At 40.2% G+C, this 24,772-nt stretch overlaps 1 protein-coding gene across 2 annotated transcripts; it reads left to right on the top strand.

Moving 5' to 3' along the window:
- Positions 1–973: 973 nt before the first annotated feature.
- Positions 974–24,196, top strand: parga (poly (ADP-ribose) glycohydrolase a). Of its 2 annotated transcripts, none has more exons than XM_041050583.1 (18): positions 974–1,119; positions 1,845–1,907; positions 2,134–2,802; positions 2,958–3,090; positions 3,761–3,883; positions 4,016–4,096; positions 4,591–4,665; positions 8,156–8,248; positions 9,482–9,636; positions 13,177–13,256; positions 13,371–13,431; positions 13,981–14,056; positions 15,380–15,527; positions 19,776–19,854; positions 19,996–20,104; positions 20,732–20,837; positions 22,061–22,189; positions 22,926–24,196. In XM_041050583.1, the coding sequence occupies exons 2-18, from the start codon at positions 1,879–1,881 to the stop codon at positions 23,105–23,107; spliced, it is 2,328 nt and encodes a 775-aa protein (XP_040906517.1). In that variant the 5' UTR covers positions 974–1,119; positions 1,845–1,878; the 3' UTR covers positions 23,108–24,196. The 2 variants fall into 2 exon arrangements, with proteins under 2 accessions (XP_040906517.1, XP_040906518.1); XM_041050584.1 differs by having other exon boundaries at positions 1,842–1,907.
- Positions 24,197–24,772: the final 576 nt, after the last annotated feature.

Below are 24,772 nucleotides of genomic sequence, written 5' to 3'. Positions count from 1 at the left end.
CACAAACAGCCATGTTTTAACAATATTTATAACAATCTCCAACCCCAACATTGCCAAAACAATTTAGAAATGAAAGTTATCAGAAATTACATTAATATACTCTAAAAGTGGCAAAAATATACACACATAACAGCAGAGAATAATAATATAAAATTAAAACTCCTTGAATAGATTTTTTTTTTTTTTTTTTTTACCTTCTCCCGGGAGAAGGCAAAATACTAGCCTCCTTGACTAGAAGTGCTTTTACCTTCTCCCAGAGAGCACTGTGGGACTTTGTATTTTTGCCACTTTCATGTATATAGAGTATATTTATTCAATTTCTGATAACTTTAATTTCTAAATTGTTTTGGCAATGTTGGAGTTGGAGATTGTTATCATATGAATATTGTTAAAACATGGCTGTTTGTGTTAAATGTCTTTTATTTTTTTGGAAGGGGGCGCTCAGATGGGGTGTCGCCCAGGGTGTAATTCAATGTAGAACCGCCACTGTTGTTAAGTGTATACAATGTAAGAAAAGAGTGAAAAATAACATAACAGTCAACATCCAAAATCCCAATGATACTGAGTTTTTGAGTTTTCTGGCACAAGAGATTAGGGAAAACTGGCAAATATTCACATTTAAGAAACTGGTTCTATTGATTTTTTTTTTTTTTTTTACTGTTTTTCTTAAATAATTATAAATTATTTAAAATAAAATAATATATGTGAATAATCTCCTAATCATTACAGTCATAGTGGTTGGTTTCTGGGTGCTTGGGGAAATGCTGAAGCTGCCATGTACAGTAGGTGTCAAATGGCCAACAGGCAACTTGAAATGTTTTAGTATCTTCCGTTCAAGCCTCCGTAACGATTGCGCGACAGTAAACTGCTTTTCAACCCAGTTGCTAAGATACCAATTCCCGATTCCACCTCTTTTCCCAAGGAACGCGTTTTGATTGGTTACGATATTCCTGCCGTCAAGGCGACGCAGCTGCAAAAACGAAGGGAAAGTAAACCAGTAACTGGACGATAATATTTGGAGTGATATGTGGTCAACAAAGGAATAGTTGCATATGAAAATAAATTTATAATTATGTAATGCATCTAAATCAGGTGCCTTACACAAAGAGGGGCATGCTTGTAAGTTGTGTTGTATCTCTTCGTTTTAATGGAGACAGCATTGCTAGCTTGAGCAGGTTGAATTACGTTGATGCTATCTACAAATAATCGAAGCTAACAGCTAACGTTTTGATTTGTAGCAAATTAAAGCGAAGTTAGCAGAAGATGACTTGTTTTATCACTTGAAAGATGTGTTTGCATCAAGACTAAAGCTAAACAAATCCCTCGGAAAAATTGCTGTGGCATTAATTGTCGAGTAACAGTTAATACCGTGAAGGTAATGTCAACTAACCTATAAGGATGGTTAGTTAGCTAGCCTATTGTAGCTTTGTGAAATCTGCCAGACTTACTGTAAGTCTTTTCTTTACGATCTGCCGGCTGTCACGCGTGCGTTTGTTTGTGCACAGTAAATGTGATATCTTAGGCAAGAGGCTGAACTGAAAGCTGAAACCACCCAGTCCAGCCTTTGATAGCGACTCGCCCCGGCGAGCTGCCCAGCCTCATGGGCTAGTGGACCAAACAAAGCCCTAAAACACCTTCAAGTTTTACTGGCTGTTCTTATAAAAACTTCGTGTGCAGCTTCCGTCCAAGACCAAACATAGAGTCAGCTTTTATTTGACTCTATGTGAAGTCTAGAGACACCAGAAAAAGGGCAGTGTGTACCTTTATCATAACTTAGTGAACATGTATAATATGTTTTTTTTTTAAAGCTGCAGTTTTCAACACTGTTTTTCTTTCTCAAGCAGCTGTTGTTGATTCATCTTGTCTGACCTGTTAAAGATGGATGAAACGATGGATTCTCAAAGAAGGTAAGCCAGTCATATGGCCATTTGGATTTTGTGTGCTCAAGCTTTTTGTTTGGGTTTCTCAGTAACATAAGAAATATTCAAGAAGAAGATACTTGTTAGCCAGAGTGGGTACAAAGTGTACTCTGGGAGGAAGGGAGATAATGATCTGGTAAAGGCTTGGTACTCGGTAGACTGAGACTGCTAACAAATCCTTCACTCGCTTTGTTCTCTTTCTGTTCTGCTGCAGTGTGCCTGCTGAAGTCAAGCCAGACGGTGTAAAGAATGATGTTCCACAAACAAACTTAACAGATGGAAAAGATGAACTTTTTTGTGGACCGCAAAAGTCTGACATCACAAAAGACTCTGTACCAACAGAGAACTCACAAGATGACACAGCATCTCAGAATTCAATGGACTGTGGGTCTGCAGGTGGACTGGAGGAATCTAGCCTTGCCAGCAGCAGAAGTAACACAGCACAGACACACTACTCTAATGGACAGAAATCTAAGAGGCCCATTTCACCTGGCCCCCACCCTGTCAAAACAACCTGTGTTGATACACATTCTCCAAATCCCAAACTCACCCTCTGTCTTAGTAATAGTCCCAGGAAGGGTGTAAGTACACCCAGTGATGTGGAGATGCTGAGTCCTGACAGTCCGATCTGTAAAATGCTCATCAACAACTCTGCAGACAAAGATCATGAAGGCAGTTCCTGTGCCGTGGATTCTGGCTTTGCAAAAGCTCAGGTAGTGGAACCTCAGCAGTTTGTCAACGATTCAGACTCTGGAAGTTCTGCCAAAGAAAGAGCCCATCTGGTTACTATGGGGGCTGAGGATACTGAGGTAGCAGAGTGCAGTGGCTCATCTAATATGAGTCAGGATTTAATTAGAAGCCAGTCGGGTGCAATTTTCGAAAGGTACTTGTGAACAATTTCACTTCTCTGTGCCGCTTATGTCTTTTCCGATAAGAGAATTACCTTTCCTGTTATTTCCTACCTCCACTATGCTCATAGTGTCCTTCAGTAATAGAGTGGTATACTGATATACTTGTTCTGTTTTTTTTTCTGTACAGTATTTCATTTGCACTGCATAGCACGGACAGAAGATGGATGGGAACTCCCATAGATGAGCTGAACAGAATGCCCCAGTGTGCCCCCCCTTTGTCTCACCTGAAAGTAGTGCCTAACCACACTATCACAGTCAGGGTGAGTCAATAGGGTGAGGGTTTTTTTTGTAGGTGGTATATTTTGAAGAATCCTGCAGTCATAAAGAGATTGTGAATCCAGATGTGACTACATTTGATGTTTTAATAAAAGAAAATAAAAGTGGCAGAGGGAGTGTAAAAAGGGCTGTTGAGATATAGACAGTGGGAATGAGGAAGAGGGAGACAGTTCTGGGCAGGGTGAAGTCATCCTCCATGATCCCCTCAGGGCCTCTTGTCAGTAAAGCTCCAATCAGACTCTGTCTCTGTCCTCCACTGGTTGTCCCACAGGAACCGTGTCAATGTTGGTGTGTAGCTACTGCTTGTTCTAACCGTCAACAGTGACTGCCATCTGAGCTATACTCTGCCTATCACACCCTAAATCACAAAACCGAAACTAGAATCTTAATTACAATTTTAACAAAATAATACCTCAGCTAACAGTTTTCACATCTTTAGTCAGCCAGAAAAGGAACATATCACTTAGTGAAACAAGAGTCAAGCTTGGATGCTTCTTATCTATGTATTGAGCTTTAAGATAAGTTTAAGTATTGCAGTACACATCATTTTAATAAGTAAAGTAAAAACAGCTGTCTTGACCATCACTGCTCTAAAAACAACAGTAATCTGTAAAGACATTTAGTTTCTCCTCCCATTTCATTTCCCTGTTACAGACAGACCTCCTCAGAGAGGGAGAGGTCCCTGTCCCGTACCCATCCAAGTTCAAAGATGCGTGGGATGATGTGTCAGTGAAGATGCCCTGCTCTGAGAAGAACCTGTTTCCTATGGAGCCTGAGGTAAACTAATTGTAGTCCTTCTCTTTAGCTGCATCACAGCCTTTTATCAGACCACGCTAATGTACTACAACAAGGTCAGATATTCCAGGAATATTGTAGTAAGAGCAATATGTCAATTGATGTGTCATGTAGGATGGAGTTGGTGTTCAAAGTCGGTGGGACCTGATCCACACTGCCTTGCAGGGAGGGTTCAAAAGTTCTCTGGATGTGAGGGTAAGACACCTTTGCTTGGTTGGACTGGGCCGAATCTGGCAAACATGCTCTATGACCACAATAAGATAAATCTGAAGTAGGTGATTTACAGGTGAAAATACCTTGCATGCATACTTTTGAAGTTTTCAGTCCCCACTGAAATGAAAACCTAGAAAAAAAAAAAAAAAAACTAGATTATTATGCCCCCCTCCAAACAGAAAGGGCAAGACACCTTTTCAGATAAAGTTGGAATGTGCCTCTCAACCATACTGCAGAATTTCTGCTCATACATAATTCCAATTGAACATGCACAGCAGTTTCAAATGTACAAGACTAATTCCACAGACAGCCACTTGGTGGCAGAATTTGCATCAATTATAGCTGGTTATGCCATGCATAAGAAGACTTATCTTATATATTTTTGGAATTAAGAATGCTGTTAATCTTCAGCTGAACAGTTTCATATATTTAAATTCGTTTTCTGGGAATAAATAACTCCTAATTCTCTTCTTCAGGATGCAATACTGAGATATAACACAACCCATGCAAAGAAATGGGACTTCACTGCTCTGAACCTTCTCTGCACAGAGGTAAGCTGTCCAAAACTTGGACTTGGGCTTCCACACAAGATAAAGCAGGAAGATTAAAATCATTTCCCTAGAGCATACTGATCTCACTTAGACATGCTTCTTTGCTGAACATGGAGAGTATTAAATTTGAATCCAAGTCCTTGGTTAGGAAACCTCATTTAAAGAAACACAGTGCCTTTGTTATTATTGTAATTTCTTAATTTGCTATAAAGCAGGCTTTCATATTTGTAATTTAAAAGAACTTACATATCAATAAACACCTCATCAGTGAGATGCAGCCAGTTGTGTGTGTGTCACAGTTGTGCCCCTATGACCTTTCCTGCATAGAGGCTGGTGGTGTTTATCTAACTCAACATAATTAACGTGAGTAATCAAAATAACTGTGCCTTTAAAATGTACCTTTGTGAAGAATGAAGCTAGAGTTGTTATAGTGAGGGGAGTCTGCTCTCCTCTGTTTGGTTGCGAGCCCATCAGTGTGTGTCGTCTCCTTCCATTACCTGGGAATCTCACAGGAGCAAATATGCATCATACAGTTAGGACAGATGATTACAGAGCATGACGGCAGCAGCTGTTGCAGGTGAACCAGGGGAATGTCTTTTTCTTTCTTTCTGTCTCCTTCCTCCTTTCTTTTAACACTCCTTATCTTCTGTTCAGGGACTGAAGTTACTTACCTGTTATTAGAGAAACTGAGTATTTAATTATTTCAAATTCAGCGTGAAGTTTACTTTGGTTGTGAACATTTAGTAAAGTATGTAGTTTATTGTCAGATTCTTTCTAAGTAAGCTGATGGGCTCTTGGTTAGAGCCATTAGAAACGAAGTCATTATTGTAATGGATCTCTTACAATTTAGTTGTAACATTCAATACTTATTACAGTTCAGTCGGGTTGGTATTTGAATCTGACGTCCGTCCCTTTTCATTAGTGGTTACTCAGCAAAAATCAGACCATTCCAAAACAGTGTTGTTTTTTTTTTAATCTCATCTCTGAAATAATTTCTCAGAGTAATGCGGAGCGCTTGATGGATCAATAGCCGCCTGAGCCTTTTTATAGCGTAATCCAGTTTAATTAAAAAGACCCATTAAATCTGTAAAGATGCTAAGCAAGGTCAACAAGAAAGTTGCCCTTCCAGGAGTCTATTGCGTCATAAGCTCCAACTGTCCATTCACTGCCCAGAGCACAGAACTTCCCCCCATTCACCAAAAGTTGTTAATGGAACCCAAACTTTTATATCATGCGTACGATGGAGTCAGTCACGGATAAAAGGGAATAGATACATGTGTATCTATGTGTGTGATACAGAATAGCCACTGGTTGTCACTAGTTTCTGTCATTTTAATTTCTATTTATTGATGGATGCAGTATGAGGGAGCATTTGCAAACACTTGGGCAGGAATGATTAACAGCTGCCATTTCACAGCAGACATCACATCCAAAGTCATTTATCTTTCACACACAGTCTAAAGAACCACATGAACTGAGTTTTTAGTCATTTGCTGGTGGGCCAGCCAAAAAGATTTGAAACTGACAGAATACATTGTGCTGCTTCTTTGCTCACACCTGTTTTTTTTTTTTTTTTTTTTTAATTTTACTTCTCTTTTGCCGCAGTTTGTGTTGAGTTTGAATCCTAACTGTTGCACACTTCATCCGAGAACATCTAATTAAATCTGGAGCAACATTTGTGTAGCACTGGGGTAATTGTCAAGAGGTACATTGCCCCTGGGCCAGTGATTGACAGTCTGCTCAACGTGTAATAGCCATAGGGGGAAAAAAAGGGTTATCCAAATTAGGGCTTGTCTGTAAATTGTCCTAGTGTTTCTCCCCTGCCAAATGAAACTGTCACTGTGTCACTTTCTGATGAATGTCTGAGGGCTGAGCAGGAAAACAGTCCAGGAGTAAGTACAGCTGATGTTCCAGTAGTACATGAGCATTCAGCAGCAAGACAACAACATACTCTGTCCCTTTCATTTATTTTGCTTTGCCACTTGCTTTGCTGCTATCTCTCTCTCACGAATGGTGATTTTAAATGTATTGAAATATGAGAATTTGTTTAGAAGACCCCTAAATAAAAATCTTAAATCAAGATGTGCTTAGGTTGAGCTGCCAGGAAATGAAAATAACTTGTTAAGACCAGAATGATAGAAGATCAGAGTGTAATCGATCATTAGCCTATGCAGCAGTAAATCTGGACTGTCCTGCTGGAGCTCAGTCTGTCATGTGTATTGATGTGAAAGGTACAGTTTGTGTGTGTAGCCCAACCTGTGTGTTACCGTTGTGCTCAGCTGCTGTAGCTGTGGCAAGGCTGGGGGATCATCTTTCCGCCCTCATCCTGCTGCATCACCAACTACCATCTATTAGTCCCACAGGAGCATTTTATGATGTCTGCCAGCTCATTACTTCTGACAGCATTTAGTCAGACCTGCTCTGCAGCCATATAAATGCCCCGGGCCAAATCACCCACCAAAGACTTTCTGTAGAAAATCAAGCCACCCTGCCACTCTCTCCACAATTGGTCATTTGCATTTGCTCCAGAAGGTCCATTTAATCTGTGCAAGCTCCCCCTGCTTACTTTGATAGAATAAGGCAAGTGATTGATGACAGTGACATTCGAAGCCAATACACTCATAAGTGATTGCATTGTAAATCTGGGTCTATGATGGAATAACGGTGTTTATTTTAGAGGGAATTGCAGATGGATGCTGAGGTAAGCTATGGGCTGAAGTATGGATGCCTCGGCCGTGGCGAGCTCGCTCCTAGATTGATGGTAGTTTCCTCTGAAACAGGTTCTGTGTAGTGAGTAGCTCTGCAGCATTTCTGTTTCTTCTTTCACCACTAAAGTGTCGGGATTATTGATATCTGAGGAGTGGGAGTTCTCACTGTAACAATAAACCTCTGTTGACTTCACTGACACTGAGGTTTCCTGTTAGATATGAAAGAACCTTCCTTGGATATTGGTTATTGGGACTGGGTTATGACCTTGGACTCACTGTTTAATTCTTATTACACCATTAAAATTTTTCCATTTAAATTACATTTTGAGCTTTGACAAATAAGTTTATTACCAATTGAAACAGGATGGCGCGAAGAGATGTACTGTGGGAACTGCTGAAATGATTGTTTTGTTGAAAAAGGGTGATAGTAATACATTTATTGTGGAATTTTATTAATCTACAAAGAATTGTACAGAATTGGGTATTGTTGAGTGCATGTTTTACAGAAAATAAGTAATAAAAAAACACAATTTTTAAAATGTATTGGTTGATCAAATTATTTTTCATGTGGTTGTGCCTTTTTGTGAAATTTACCTTACTTAACGTTTTGGTTGGAAACATTAATGGTGTTACAAACCAGTATGTCACCACAGAGCTCATCAGTCACTCTGACTGCCGGCTCTGAGTAACTGCCTGCCTAACTAGGCAGTCAGCTCCACAGAGATATCCCATTTAACAATAGATCTGCTGTATGTCTCTCTTTTTTCCCCCCTTCTCTCCAGTGTCTTGAGCATTGTGAGGCACAGCAGCTGTTTGAGGTCATTTTACCTGCCATGGTCAACCTGGCACTTAGTGCTCCTCGTCTCTGCACGTTGGTAAGTGCAAATTACTCTTTTTGAAAATGTACAGTTGTGTGAGTAAACTCAAAGGAAGGAGGACAGTTGTAAGTGTTTGCGGTCAGCAGGGAGGAGAACCGGAGGGTTAGATGGTACATGTTGTACAGCATCAGCTCATGAGTTACAACTGGTAGATAATAAATGCCCCTTTTTGGTCCACATCAAGATCTGCTTCATTAAAAAAGAGTGCTGAAAGAGGAGAGGTCCGTCTTGTGTCCTGACATCCAGCTGATGTGTTATGCTTGTGCACTTGAGAAAATTCCTCTTACTTTTTGCATTCAGTGCTCCACTAAGCTGGAACTGGTTATGAATTCTAAAACTCAGTCTGTTCCTTTGAACTTCCTCACTAGCCATTCCTCATCTGAGTGGTATGTTTTGGGAAGAGTTTGATATCACCCCTGTCAAACCTCAGAGGCCCTCCCTTTTAGTCACATTAGATGGGTCTGATCCATGTCAGATCTTTCAAATGTCATCCCCCTTTGTCTTCATTTATGTTCTCTGTCATCAATTAAAGCAATGCAAGAATTCCAAGATTGGTATTTTTGTAATTCACTTATCTATTTCAGAGTCTACAGTTTGATTTAATAAAGATAATTCAGTTCCCACACTGGGCAGGATAGGAAAATCCCTCTAGTTGTTACTGGAGACAGAAACCACAGGCAGAACGTCAAGAATGCTCAGCTTTTAACTAAAGGAGGGAATTTCGCCTCAGAATCATTTGTAGCCATTGGATAATGATGCTTTCTGACTATCCACTTTATTTTGCAGAATTAAGCATCGAGGCTAATGTTTATGTGTGTGTTATTAGAGCTGGTATTGATCTGCTAACTGGGCAGCCTTGGGAGGCTCTTCAGCCCTAATCAGTGAAGATAGATGGGCCTCGTGTGTCTGACTGAACGAACCTCGGGGAGAGCAAGAAAACCAGGACCTTAATTACTACCACCCATTTACCTAATGGAACTCTCCTTGTCTCTTCTGCTTGCTAGATTGCTAAACTAATTATCTGCCCCCATTAGCCCTCAGACATACAGTAGCGCACCCACATAACCTTGTATGTGTCTTTAGCATCTGTCCCTGTGTCTCTACACTTCCCATCCTGATCCCCTGTCCATCAGATTTTGTCTCTTTACCTTGACTCCACCCTTTTATTCTGTTCTGTGTTTTAATAATGATTCCTTTTTTTTTAAATTTCTCTTTCATTTTTTTTTCTAGCCAATTCCCTTGCTGAAGTCAAGGATGAACCATTCCCTGACTCTGTCTCAGGAGCAAATAGCCTGTCTTCTGGCCAACTCCTTCTTCTGCACATTTCCCCGACGCAACTCCCGCAAGTCAGAGTACTGCAATTATCCTGAGATCAACTTCTACAGGTAAAAGACACACCATCCCTTGCAGGAAACTGGAGAGACACAATACAATGATCAGTAGCTCACTAGAGTAATTGAGTGAGCTACAGTTTCTAGTATTTTATTCACAAAAGCTTTGTAAGCCATTACTTTAAGTAGGAATAGATCTCAGCGGACTCGGATATTGATCCTGATTTACTCTCATTGGTCCATAAGCTTCAAGTAGAAGCTTACTATGCTGTCGGACAGGAGCATGATTGTACTCATTAGTGTCGTTAAACCTTTTTTTTTAAGTCCTCTGTGACTATGGAACTTGTTGACCAAGTTTTATTGGAATAACAACGAGGTCAGGCTTTCACACAACGTTTTTAGTAGTGTTCTTTCCAGTAACTGGACATCATACAAGATCAGAGATCATTTTCATGATTAAGCACAGTTTCTGTGCATTATAATCTAGTCGAACTTTGATTGAGGGCCTCTGTTTTTAGTGATCCTACCATTCAGAGAAAAGTAAATTGATTTCCATAAGGGGGCACTACTGCCTTGAAAACCCCCTAATACTGTAGATGAGTTCTATGTTTTTACTTTGCCTCTACTTATTTAGTAAATGTCTAGTAACTCCAGTGTGATATTTATGTTCATGGCCATTAAACAGTCACAGCTTGTGGTGTCTCATTTGTTTTTTGTCAAAGCCTATATTTATCTTTTTTGTTTAATAGTTGTGCTATTACAGTGTGTGCTGTAAGTGCCCTTGTCACCTTATAGACTTCAGGATAGGGCAGAGAATCACTTTGAGCTCCATGTTTCTGTTTTGTCTTTATGTGTGTGTGTGTCTGTGTGTGTGGGGTAGGAGTGTTAAATTGGCGTTCTCTGGTTCTACCTACTCAGAACCAGTGGTCTGTTAAGAAAGCCTTAGATGGCTTATTGAAACAAATAGTTTAAACAGAGAGTTTTAAAGTGCACACCTGTCTTATCTTAGCTTCTTATAATCTTGAGGTGTCGTGTGTGGTGTGGCCCATGTTTGTAAGAGAAATGGCTGATATGCCATTGTATCTGAAGTACACAGCCTCTGCTCTGTTGGTGTAACGTGTGCAGACAGCAGCCGAAGGCGAGGGAGTATTGCACTTAGTTGTCTGTTATCACAGTTTTCTGGATTATGTCTTTGTCGATGAGGTTCAGCTTATTCTCTGTTGGGGGAAAAAAATACTTCATTGTTTCTATTTGTCTTGTTTTGTTATTTCTGCTTAAGACATTAGATAAGATGACTTTCAGCACATGTCTATTTGAATCTGATGTGATTATTTTGGACATGAACTCTTCATGCATTTTTTCCGAAGCTGGTAATGGCTAAAAAGTTGAGATGTTGTTTATGGTTGAGGTGGGGTGGGTAACAGAGTTATAATGAGATTTTGTCACCAGTTCTATTACTTTATTTATGGACTGCAGGAACCTCTGTCTACACTGGTCATTGTTCAGATTTCATGTCAACTCAATTTTCCTGTTTTACTTTGAGGCACTGTCTCCTCATTAGTGATATGTGTAATAGCTTCCGGTGTTGTTTCCCGGCATACTGGAGATGTTGGTTTTGTAACACCTTATTATGATAGTACTCTTTGCAGAACATGAAGGCTAGGTTTAGTACTATATAATTTTGATTCCCTGCAATCTGCATGGGCCTGAACTGCTATTCAGCGTCTAATTAGCCATCTGCTGTTCCTTGGGGACTGAGCAGTATTATTTTATGAATCTGAGGGATAGTCATATTGATTATCTGTGATTTTGGTTCACATTCCCTCCTTTAACTCCTTTGTTTTATTTGAACTGGAATCGTACCCTTGCAATCAGTCATCTGGGTGCATGATATCTGTGTCCACATCAAAATGTTATCGGCAGGCTAAGTGAAGAGCCCTCTGTAACAATATAGGCATTGATTCCAGTTGCAGGGCTGGCTGTTTCAGACCCATGCCAGCACTTGCAGGCATTTGGGCCTGCCTTAACTATCAGGATGTCTGCCTGCAGCGAAATACAGGGAGGAGCAAGAGGGAGGAAAAAAAAGTCTTGGTGTTTCTGAGAAGATGAGACAAGCCAAGACAACCAGTGCAGTCTAAAACGGGCCCTGGATCGTTACTGACCCTCCTCCCCCCCCCCCCTTAATTGAGGGAGTGTCTGTCACTTTGCTTATCGGTTACAGTAGTGCTCTGTCTTGGACAAGCAGAGCAGCAAGCAATCTGCTGATTGCTGTTTTGGCAGAAATGTCAAGGTTTGTCCTCCATTAAGTGATGGATAGATTCGAGGGGGAGGAAAGAAGGCAGGAGACTTATCTCTTTAGCTTGTGTTCTCCTCTGTTTGGGAAGAAAATATAGGAATAGGAAACCTACATAGGAAACCTGTTTAACAATTTAGTCAACAATGAAAGCCCATTACCAAGAAGTAGATTCTTTTTTTTTTGTTTTTGTTTTTTCTCTCGCTTTTTTTTTTTGAGTGACCAGGCGATGACCTGTCTCATTTAGAAGAAAATAGCCTAATTGGTAGTGGTGGAACTGTCAGAAACCTTGTCTCCTGGTGCACTTTTATATAGCAGGTAAGGTTACAGTGGATAAGAACCTATAATTAATGTGACTATCCTTGAAAATGAAAATTGCTGCAATATATTTTGTAACTAAACCCTTCTTAATTACTTGCCCTTCTGTCGTCAGCAAGTATGATTTGTGGCTATACTGGAGATATCACCCCCGTCCTCTTGTGTTGTACTTACACTATCTCATAGGCAGGTTGGCTGGGTACATTATGTCAAACTGACACTGACTAAGGGAAATTGGGAGGTGGTGGGGGGTTGAGGAGGTTCACAAAGCATGAGCAAGGCATAATAGTGGGGAAAACACATTTGATACGCAGGAATTGTCTTTAATAAATTAGCTTTTTTCCTCTTCACTTTAGGGCTTTTAGTTCATTGCCTTTTTCATTTCATTTATCCACTCTGTTTTTGTTTCTGTACTTGTCTGGGCAAAAAGCGGTAGGAGGGAGAGATGAATGCTGAACTGTGATTAGTCATCAGCTTAGGTCGCTTTTAATGGAGGGAGAGGACCAGTATGGGGTGATTTAAGCTGTCCACCTCATGCTCTCTCTTTCTCTCTCTCTCTCTCTCTCTCTCTCTCTCTCTCTCTCTCTCTCTCTCTCTCTCTCTCTCTCCCTCTCCCCCTCCCTCCCTCCACCCCAGTTTTTATGGTAACTCTGAAGAACTGAAACAGGGCCTCAGGCAGTGCCATTGTATGGATAGAGGTAGATGGGAGAGACATCGTGCCAGTTTGAAAGCTTGACCTCATTCATGACGTGCTGTAGCATGGTTGTGCAGTGAGCTATAGATAATGACTGAGCGACACATTAGTACCTCTTATCTGTTAAAATGTAACACATCATTTTATTTAATACCAAAAAAACTACATTTTCAGTCAAATGTTTTTGGTCATCAGAGACTCTAAAGACACATTTGCTGTTTAACAAAGTTGGTCCCTTATATAAAAATGGTCTTTGTGAGCTCAAATTCTAATTTGCTTTCTGTTTCAGGTTATTTGAAGGTCCTTCACCAAGAAAAATTGAGAAATTGAAAACTCTGCTGTGCTACTTCAGGAGAGTTACACAGATCAGTAAGCATTAAAAACGTCTCACATGATGTTGCAGCAATTGTTTCTCTTTAATGCTCTCAGTGTTTCTCAGTTGATTGTGATTTTTTTGATTTTTTTTTTTTCTCTTTTTTCAAGAGCCCAAGGGTCTTGTTACATTCACAAGACAAACACTGAACAGTCCTCCAAACTGGGAGAGGTAATGCTGTATTCTACTATGTTATGGATTTAATGATTTAATGAATTTAAAATAAATTAGGATTTGTGTAATAACCCACATGTGGTAATCCACATTAGAGCTGATTTTTCCTTCAAAAGGTGCCAAATATTAAATGATGCTATGTTTTGGGTTAGTAAATGTTCTTTTTATAGGTGGTAACAATCTAAACGAATTAAATTTCTCAACAGTTCGTTGAAATGTCTGTACAACTTGATTAAACAAATTTGAATTGATGTTGTTTGAGGGGACAAACACAACATCAAAACAACATCCATTTCTTTCCTTGCTGCTGTGAGAGATCTTGCTAGAAGGATAAAATAATGGCAACATCGTGCTGTGGGACGGCTTTTTAGCAGGCAGGGTTGTATAACTGAACGGTGCCAAACACAGATGAATTCTTGTGGAAAGACCTGAGGCTGAAGTGGCTGGATATCCTGTTTTAGAAAGTATATACAAGGGGAATCTTTCCACATTAGCATGTTACCTTAGTGTAAGTGAAAAGTTTGCTATCTTTTTTCATTCTGTCAGCTCTCAGACTCTGCTGACACGCCTACACATCACTTGTGAGGGGACGATTGAAGATGATGGATACGGGATGCTGCAGGTAGGAATTCCTCCACAGTTTTGTATCTAATGCCAAGTAGTTATTCAGTGTTTCTGTTTTGCACTTGTTGGTGTGGTCAGACCTGACAAACAGAACTCTGACCATCAACGTGCCTTCCCTCTAGCTTTCAAAGGCAAAAAGACTCTACTGCTTGTTTGAGTAGTTGTCCACTACCTTCAGCTCAAAATCAGTTGCATATTTTGTTTTACATATTTGTCAAGGTTATTGGTTCTCTATCTTCCTGCATTGATTCACCCCATCTCCTCGCTCCCCTCAGTGTTTTCAGGGTGGCTGGTGCATTTTTTTTGCCTGGTTGACAGCTGATGTATACACTTGAGTAGCTCAGAGAGGCAAGGTTGGAGGAGAGGACCCTGGGGTGGGGGATGAGGGAGCGGGAGGCATATGGAGAAAAAGATGAAGAGGGTGAGCCATCTCACTGCGGCGACCCAGTGGGCCAGGAGTCCTGCAGGCAGATTGATGGCTACCTCAGCAAGCTGGGCACTGGCTGTGTGTTGGGTTTCAATAGGGCAGAGTGGGCTGTCATTCTGTCAGGAGGTGAGATTGAAGGGTGAGGGTGGTGAGGTTAGGGGTGAACCAGTGAAGGAGGCGTGGAGTTGAGTGGCTGGTTAGAAAACGTACACATGCACATACAAACACACTCACTGTCACACAGATTGACGTAGCTGTGGGCCAGTGAGCAGAACCCTCACCCCTGACAGGCTGTTTGAAGAGCAGCATTGTGACTTAATGGGCTTTCCTTTTGTCCATGCCACAAAAACATGGAGTGAACTTACATAGCATGAAGCTGAAGCATCAAGTCTAAATATTTCCTGCATTGAAACAGCAGTCCCAGAAAGAACCACCAGCAGCTATATTTTATATAGATTTTATTGGTATTTAACAATCTCTATAGATTTTGTGTGTTGTTTTGCTACAATTTCCTGATCTGATTATTTCCAAGCAGGAAGCAGTGTTATGATGCTCAGGCATTTATCTGTATTAAATGGCCACAGAGGGTGGCAAATAATAAAGAGACAATAATAGTTATTTGTTCAACTAATGGAAGTGACAGTAGCTAAACCTCACAGTTCTTCTCAAGTGCATTGAATGGACAGAAGAAAGGACAATACATTAATAACATTAATTAAAATTTGTTTTGATTATGTGGTCTGGCCAGTCCTATTGTAACTTGCACAGAGTTTGTCTTATTCCTTTTAAACAGTTCAAGAATGTTTGAGAGCAATTAAGAAAGCTATTAGAGGAGGACTGAGAGATTGTGCCATTATGGTTAAGTCTTCCATTCATTTTCTTTTATTTCACTAGGTGGACTTTGCAAATAGGTTTGTAGGTGGAGGAGTAACAGGACACGGGCTGGTCCAGGAAGAAATCAGGTTCCTCATCAACCCTGAACTCATTGTCTCTCGCCTCTTTACTGAAGCTTTGGAACACAATGAATGCCTCATCATCACAGGTATGTTGTCACTTGCTCTCTGGAACTGCTTTGTAAGGCATTAGTGTACAATTACTGTCCTACAAACAAGACTTTTACTTATTTTTTATTCCTGTGTTCTGTGTCTCAAATGTACTTCTTTAAATTAATCTTGAAAAATGGGAAAAAACAGAAATGTATTGTCCACAGAAACAAGATGAACATAAAAAATACAATAGACAATTGAGAACGATAAATGAATAAACACATCAGAATATGTATTGTAATTTATATAGAATAAATAGCCACACACCAATATGAACATATCAAGGTAAGTCAAGAATTCAGCATCATTCAGACAGCAGTTTCTTTAGTAACTGAAGCAGTAACAAGGGTTTGGGACACAGACCAACCCGTAAGTATTTGGACATTTAGACGTTTTTGCTCTTTGGGCTTTGTGCTTCAGCACATTCAATTTGAAATAAAATACTAGATACTGCATTAAAGTGTCACGTCTCTGCATTGAAGGTTTACATCAATATAGAAAGAACTGTGTGGGAGATATAGCCCTTTTAGATATAGCCTGCTTTTTTGAAAAGCTCTTTGGCTGCTTGGGCCATATGCATGGGATTGTTGTCCTTCTGAATGATAAAATGCCACTCATGCGTTTTGATGCATTTGGCTGAATCTGAGTGAACAGATGCTCCTGTGTACCTCTGCATTCATCCCGTTGCTTCCGTCAGCAGTGAACTCATCAATAAATGCCAGTGTGCCAGTTCCATTGGAGCCAAATATGCCCAAGCCCTAACAAAACCACCACCATGATTGACAGATGAGGTGGTGGCCTTGGGTCATGAACATGAGCTGTTGTTTTTTTTTTTCTGCACACTTTCCTCTTTCCATCATGTTGATAGAAGTTGATTTTTTTTTTTTTTTTTACCAATACATAGATCTTTGTTCCACAACTCTACAGGTTTTTCTTTGTATGTTGTTGCAGACTGTACAACATACACCTATATCTATCCTGGAGAACATTCTTGAGTTACTGTGTAGTCATAAAGGGGTTTTTCTTCACCATTCACATGAGTTTCTGGTCATCCACAAGACTACTATGTCCTGGTCTACTACAACATTTTCTGGTACTCTCCCAGAAAATACTGTAAATCGGCCCTTTTGGGTTGGGAGCAAGTTGCTGCTCCAAGTCAAGGGGTGTGAGTATCTTGGGGTGAAAAGGGAGCTCAGCTTAAAGGCCAGTTGATATATGTTCCCCTGCTCTGGAGCTGATAGAGGACATGATTAGGCTGCTGATCCTTTTACCACTGCATCTAGAACCCAGAGAAACTATCGGAAATGGATGGATGATTATTTACAATTCTTGCCAGTTTGGCTCTAAAATTCCCTGTAACACACTTACAATAAAAAGTAATGGCACTCTCAAAGGCATCTTTGTCGTGTCTCCTACTCATGTGCATTCACACGCACAATAATGTCGTAATACGGAAATTAGATATTAGGACAGGTTATTTATATGTTTCCACCCAGTTAAGAGTCTGTGACATGGTGAAGAGAATGAAGCCATTGTAGAGGAGACAGGCAGGGTACAGTGGCTGCCGTGGTGTATCTCACTTATGATGTTATCTGCCAATTAGCATCTTGTGGATGAATAGTTACAGAAGAACAATGTATTTTGGTCATATAAGACAGAGAAAGACGGTTTCTAGCTCTTGTCCCCTTATGCATTGTGTATGCAGTTTATTATGGTTGTACTAAGTAAATACTAGCACAGCTTTTACAGAACCAATAGACCAAGATAAATGGTGCTACCACAATGGGAATACTCTGAATGTACTGCAGCTTTATGTCATGTGGTGCATTGAACCTTTATTCCTTGATATCACTCAGTATTTTGTACTTTCTTCTTTCTCCTATAGAAACCACAATCATCTATATAACACAGGGTAAACTGTTTTTTTTCCATCTCTGAGTTATTTTCTGTTGTTTATTGAGCCCTGTGTGTTATTGGGCTCCATTCATTTTTTTTTTTTTTCCTGTCCTCCCATTTGGTTCGAAGGTAAATCCATTGCATTGATTCAGGTGGGACTGCCCAGTTATCCTTCATTTCTCCCCAGATGAATTGCTCTATTTTTCAACCTCCAACTCACTCTGCTTCGGTCAACCTGTCTAAGTGTTCTGCCCTCTCCCCCGCCCCCTCCCCCCCCTCACTTGACCATCCTACTGTTTTCTTGCCTCTCAACTGTAATACGTTGATTCAAATTTACCTTCATTATTTTGGTTTGTGGTGTTGTTGCCCCCTCACAACGTTTTGAAATGGCCTCAGTTGATGAATTAGTCAATTGATATATGCTCACATCATATTTATTTTAATCCCACTTTATCCAGTTAGGATTGCAAAACAAATATTTTACATCCACTTGTCCTGTATTGGTGTTTATATTTCACCAGGACATAAAATTAGTCTTTAGATTTACCTTTGATTACACAAGAGTCATGATTATCCTATTTGATAAATCCATCCTCTTGACATGAAGACATATATTATAACTTAGCTGTGCACAAACAGAAACTGAAATATAAATGGTGTTCCCGGACATCTGCACTTGATTGATTCTGTCTGTGGACTCTCCTTTGAACTTGTGTCTAGCAAGAAAGACATATGGACAAACAAAGGAAGAGAAAAGGAGTTTGCGTGGTCCGATGGGTACTCTGTGCAAAATCTGTGTTTACTGCTTTGCATTGCTTGTTGCTTATAGGCTGAGTTTGAAGAGCGGTGTCACGAAAGGAAACACCAACATGGTGTTGGAGCCACAATGATAATGTCACCGTGCAAACACATTCAGTGTAAAGATGGACTCCTGTCTTGATTAGTACCTTTCTCTCAGTAAGCCAGGCATTGTCTGTTGTATTGTACTGTGTTGTCTTCTTGGAAAAACCCATCTCTTGCAAGTCACCTTCAGTGGTTAGTCATCGTCTCCCTCCCTGCCTCCCATAATTCCGCCTCCCTCCCTCTTTCCCTCCTCCTCCTCTCCACTTAACTTTATTACATTTTGGACAGAAAGGAATTTATAGCCCAACTAAAGTCACTGCTTCACTAATGGAATGGGCCAGTTACGCCATAGATTCATTAAAACCTTCAGAATATTCCATACACGCAGGCAGTGTTTCCTCTTTAAGTCTATTCTCTGTTTCCAGACTCTTCTTATCTGTCTCTGTTCCCGTCTTTGTTTTTCTGTTCTGTCTAGTTAATCATATTTCCTTCTTTTTAGAGGTGTCTTCACATGGGTCTTGCAGTGCATTTGAAGCTTAAACGTCACGTCGCTTGTTGTCCATAGGCGTTTTCAGATCGGAAGGTAGAGGTCCACGATGTAATCTAGTGATGGAGGCCTGCATGCCAGGATGCTGTAATGGGCGGTTGCCAGAATAAATAGGATCAAGGTTAAGGAGGAGGAAGGATAGATCTGCTGATGGAGAAAGTGATTGGGGTATCCTGTTGTTTGACGTTAGGAGTCGCTAGTGTTGTAGAAAAAAACTTAATTTGACTGGCCCTGACATGTAGTGGCACAAGATTAAAAAAAAAAAAAAGCTCCTTTACAGCTGCGCAAAGCATAATTCTTTGCGCAGCTGTACTGTTGTTTTTTGGTTTATGTCCTGCCTCCAGTACAGCCCATTAGCTTGAGTCATACTTTGACATAGAAAGGCATAAAAAATAATCATCATCATTCCTGTTCAGAGTTCAAGTTTATTTTATAGTTGCAGTATTGGTAGACGTTACATTCTTGAAATTAAATCAAGTCAGTTATAAGAAAGTAAAAGCTCATTTTGAATTACAGTTTTTTTAGGAGATAGTCTAAAGAATGTCATTTAGCATTGCTTTTGAAATACTGAAATCTTTTGAGATCTAAGTCTGAGCACAAGGCTGCTGTCCTGGTAACAGGTGTGTCAGTTAATGAATGCTACACTGATGTTTCGTGGTTTGCAAGCATTTTGCAAATGCGGCCAAGGTTGGCGTCTTCTCTTCCAACCATTTCTTCTTGTTATGGCTGAAAGCTTTTCATTTCAAACCCCAAAGCGGATTACTTATTAAATCAATGGCCTTTATTTATGACAATCCAATACAAGCTGATACTGTGTACTCACATGGGGAGCACAGAAAGCACTAAATTTGATTTAAGAAATAAGGCGCTGAAACAGATTTAGGCCCACTGTGTGCTCTGACTGCTGAATACTGAGTAATGTCATTTTTTTTCTTTGACTTTATTTGTCATTCTGCAGGCACTGAACAGTACAGTAAATATTTGGGTTATGCAGAGAGTTATAAATGGAAGGAGAGCCACAAGGATGAAACTCCCAGGTATTTTTCTCACAAAGTTCAGTTAAAAATTTTTATATTCATGTTTTGATATTTTACACTCAAAATCTTAAATTCAGGCGGGAGGATCTTTCCAAGTCATTGTCATTCCCATCCCTCTCATTGCTTTTCTCGCTTCTCCAGAGACGACTGGCAGAGGCGGTGTACAGAGATCGTGGCCATCGATGCTCTTAAATACAGGCACTTCTTAGAACAGTTTCTCCCTGAGAAGATGACCCGAGAACTCAACAAGGTGAGAGACAGATGCCCCTGTCTGTGTGTTTGCACTGTAACTGAGTAAATGTAGTTATCTTAAACACAATATTTCACATTCTCCAAACAGCAAATTAATTTTCAAAACATTTTATTGTCAGTAGATGATGACGGGATAATGCTATCATGACAGATATTATGCTGTTTTTACTTAAAGCTAATGATTGTGAACTTTGACACATTGTCAGGTACCAGCTGCAAAGATGTTAATTAAAGGCTCTGTGATCTGTAACACCATTGAATTTGGCTCAGGGCTACTGACAGCTTATCTGACCGTACTACACAACACCTATTTATGGTAGTGGTACTGTCATTTACTCAATTCTGTTTGAGGAATTAGGCCAGATATTATGCATCTGTATGCAGTGCTGGATTGCTCATGGTCCAGCCTGAGGCTTACACTTAAACAATGTTACTCATGCTTTTTGATGTCCAGCCCACATCAAACCCACCAAATTAAAAACACTACCACTATATAGATCTCACATAGTTTTTATTTAATTTGAAATTCTAATGTGCAAAGAGGTCATAGAAAAATATTGGTTTTCTCTTGTGTCTTTTTCTTCCTCACCCTCACTTCCTCCTCATCCCTGTGCATTCATCCCAGGCGTACTGTGGATTCTTCCGAAATAACGCCAACAGCAAGCACCTCTCTGCAGTAGCTACAGGCAACTGGGGTTGTGGAGCTTTTGGTGGGGACACACGGCTCAAAGGTATCATTGGCTGAATTAAAAACATGCATCTCAGTAGGGGGAGGGTAAAACTGCAATGTAGATGCATCATATTACTTAAATTAAAAATGTAACTCTTCATTCATTACCGTAATCTGCACTACTTGTCCCAGCCATTGAAGGACATTCAGCTTTCATGCCTCACGGCACAGTCACAGATGCCGGTCTCTCTCTCAAACCCCTCTGGTCAATTAGTAGCTCTCCCTGGGTGTCAGTCAACCCTTCCTTCCCTCCCTTTATTGATCAGCTGACACACATTTATGTTTTCCATTAAAAGGGCGATTGATTACAGGGAAGGGACCCCATAAATCCAGGCTGATGCAGGTCTCTGCAGGCTTACACAACATCACTCTTCATAAGCAGGGGCCGCTTACTGTCCCCTCGAGTACGCCACACTGCAAATTTTTGCTAGTTGTATTTCTAGTCAGTGTCTGACACATTTTCATTTAGTTCACACTGATCATACAGCAGGTCACTAAAAGAGCATCTGCTATGTTGTGCCAGGATTCGTGAAGGCTGTGCTGAGAACACCCTTCCACACTGTCTTATGAATACAGATGTTTGTTTTGAGATTAGAGCAGCACTGGTATGTTTGTGTGTAGTTTCATGTAGAACTGAAGGTGTTAATTTCCTCTGCAACATGCTATGAATAGACCCACTGGACTTGACAAAGTCCCTGAGGATGATATTAGCTTCCGGGGACTCCCGCCCATTAGCCCAGGAATTAGCATAGCTGTTATTTTTAGAAGGCAATAACTATATTTTACATTAAAGTCCCAGAGCTGACTTGAGATGTGGTAGTTACATAAGACTAAGCTGTTATGTTGTTGTAAAGATTACAGAGCTTTTGCAAATGATGGTTTGTTTTGTGTGTTCATTAATCTGAAATCAATATCCATTCTGTTAAATATTTAAAAGTCTTAAGACCTAATTTGCAAGGGCTAAAAGATTGAGTGCAGCTGATGAGGCTATGCTACCAGTGGTGGATTATTTACTCTTCTGATACAAATTGCCCCTGTCACTTGTGTTCTTTTCTGCCAGAAGCTGCACCTTATCTGGATTATTGACCAATCAGTTAGTTACTTTCAGTGGTCAATTACACATTTATGATTTTGCTCCGAAGCTGAAGGATACTAATGACGCTAATACAGTGTATTATTGTTGCCTGAATTTCCTTTATAGCTTTCACTTTCTCTCTGTTTCAGCGCTGCTCCAGTTGATGGCTGCAGCAGAGGCCGGGAGAGACGTGGCTTACTTCACATTTGGAGATGTTCAGCTTATGAGAGATGTTCATGAAATGCACACTTTCCTCACCGAGAGACAAGTCAGCGTCGGTAAGACTTGCTCGCAAAACCAAATATTTTTTAGTAATTTTTTTGTGGGAGGTGTATTTCCTGGCCAAGCTGCAGTCACACTGCTATTATCCTGTGAGCCCTGCCTCTGTTGAGCTGTTACAGTTCATTACATAATGAACAGGAATGGTGATGATATCAGCCACTGTTGAGATTGTTGGGCTCTTGAGGCTCGTACAGCTCATGGAGGTTGTCCTTGTTGGCGTCATTACAGGGACAGTGCACATAAATAACAGAACGCAGTCCATCTGTAAGTTATTCCACCTTATGGGCCATCTCTGCTCCTCAGCCCATCCATTCAGCCTCAGCCGCAGAGTGGATTACTGCCTGAGCTGACCCCAGCCTCTCCCCTCCCCCTCTTTTCATTTTTCTTCCTCTGACATTTATTGAAGCCTTTCAGAGAAATTCCCCTCCAGCCATCCATTTCCTAAAGTGGAGCTACAGAGAAAAAGCTCACGGTTTGTGTGCTTGTGTATGTGCGCTTGATTTATAAATGAGCCCGAGCACACTTTCGTATTTTTTTTTTTTTAGTGCTTTTTTCTCCCTCTTACAGTTTTTGTCTCTCTTGCTTGTTCCTTGACTTGTTCCTTTGTCTTTTTTGTCTACTTCTCTCAAATCCTATTTTATCCCCCCCATATTTCCTCCTTCTCCTGACCCCTGCACCATCCTCTCCCTCATCCTCTCTCTGTCTACCCCCCTCTCTCCACCACCCTCCCAGGGCGGTTGTACAGTCTTTTGAACCAGTACTCGAACGTGGTGTGTAGGAATTGCCGCACTACTCGACCTGATGTCGGCCTCTACCGTTTCATCTACGAGAACATCTCTTCCCCCGCCACTGCCAACGTCTCGGACTCTGCCAAGAATTCTGGGATATCGTCGGTAACATCGGACTTTCAGTAACACGGGGGGAGAGCTGCAACTTAACCTCCCTTCCCCTGTCTCTTTGTGTAATAGAGACTCCAGGTTCAAAAACCTCAATGTGCTCTCAGTCTTGTGCTTACAATCACTTTTTTCTCTCACACACACTCCCTTTAAGTTTGTGATTCCAACACACAAACTACCAAAACACAGTTTTGCCTTTCTTGCTGGTGGTATTATAGGAGACTCGTAGTCCACCACTGAATGTGGTGAAGTGTTTCAGAGACTTATAGCAATAGTAAATCCTGGTTGCTGTTAGGCCTTTCTTTAGACTAAATGTGATGTGGAATTATTTTCTTTTTACATACTAATGACAGATATGGCCAAATAGTCATCATATGCATGGTTGTGGACACTTTTCACTATTGATAATCCAGGACATGATAATCCTCACTGGTTATCTTGTCTTATATTGTGTTTGCTACTTTTCTTTCTTTTTTTTTTTTTTGGATGAGTTGTGAGCTTATGAGCTTCTCTATTTACCATATCCAGGCTGTGGTGAGGTTCCTGAATGCAGAGAGATGATGAAATGCCATACTGTAGTCTATGCATGGGTAACATTTTATTTATCAAATATCCTACAAATATATGCTGCTCTTTTATATCCTCCAGGATGTCGAAGTTCAACACACATATTATCCTTAAGGCTTGTATTAGTACGAGTGAAAATAATCCATAGAAATGGTCGCTGGTATGAGAAACAGATATTTACGGTCATTGTCACCTGAGACCATTGATTCTGTTTTGAGTAACTTCATCATTTTCACATATATTCAGTGTTAAGCACAGTATTGATACTGTATTTACAAATAAAGGGAGGAGCAGGTAAAGAAAGAATTGCACGCAAAATATTTTTATTAATGTTTTTACTCTGCATTTTCTTTGGGGATGTGATTGTTTTTGTTTTTTGTTATCATTTACTGTACTTCCTTACTGACAGTGTGGGTTATATTTAATGACTGATTCAAAAATAGATTAAAGGCTGTAAATGTATTGAATAGCACTGTACTTTAGGTTTTTAGGCTGTACTCTTTTTATTATAATTTCTTAATTAAAGTATATCCTGTTAAAATTGTATTTCCCAGCTCAAATCAATATGATTTACTGACTAATGACCAAAAAAAAAGTCTGCACAATACAGGCAAAACCATAACAAAATCATTTGGGGACCACACTTCGGTTAACTCAAACATTTGTGTTCTCAAGTGTTTGAACCAAAGATCATGTCAACAAGCCATTCTGCAGTATTCTCAGTATGCAGTTTCTTTACATCCAGGTAATTTATTATTCGTAGATCATCTAGAAATTACAGATTTTATTGCAGGGCTGTTTCCTTTATCACAGAGAATTCATTTCTTTTTTTAGACATATGTTTATAACCGTGTCTTGGCAACCCAGATTTGTCACTTAATTTAATGAAATCATACATTATTTAATCATTTGAAATGTGATTGATTTTTGTGATAGCACGTGTACCAAGGGCTGTCAGACAAATTTAATTCCACCTCCAAACATGCTTTATTAGATGAATTAAGGCTCCTAAATAGCCTCATGACGTGGACTTCCATAAATGGTGTGTAGGGTTGGCTCGGGTAAGTGGATTACACATTATCTGCTTCTCCCGCTCTTTGTACAGAGTCCGGCATT

The sequence above is a fragment of the Toxotes jaculatrix genome, chromosome 11 (assembly GCF_017976425.1).
Source record: "Toxotes jaculatrix isolate fToxJac2 chromosome 11, fToxJac2.pri, whole genome shotgun sequence".
Classification (NCBI taxonomy): domain Eukaryota; kingdom Metazoa; phylum Chordata; class Actinopteri; family Toxotidae; genus Toxotes; species Toxotes jaculatrix.
This window is presented reverse-complemented; position numbering and strand designations above follow the sequence as displayed.

What these genes read in the sequence shown, in the direction of transcription:
- parga (XM_041050583.1), top strand. Translation starts at nt 1,879, where the DNA reads ATGGATGAAACGATGGATTCTCAAAGAAG. An exon ending in TGAATGCCTCATCATCACAG is followed by an intron (nt 15,528 to 19,775) that starts GTATGTTGTCAC and finishes GTCATTCTGCAG; the next exon opens with GCACTGAACAGTACAGTAAA. An exon ending in CACAAGGATGAAACTCCCAG is followed by an intron (nt 19,855 to 19,995) that starts GTATTTTTCTCA and finishes TCGCTTCTCCAG; the next exon opens with AGACGACTGGCAGAGGCGGT.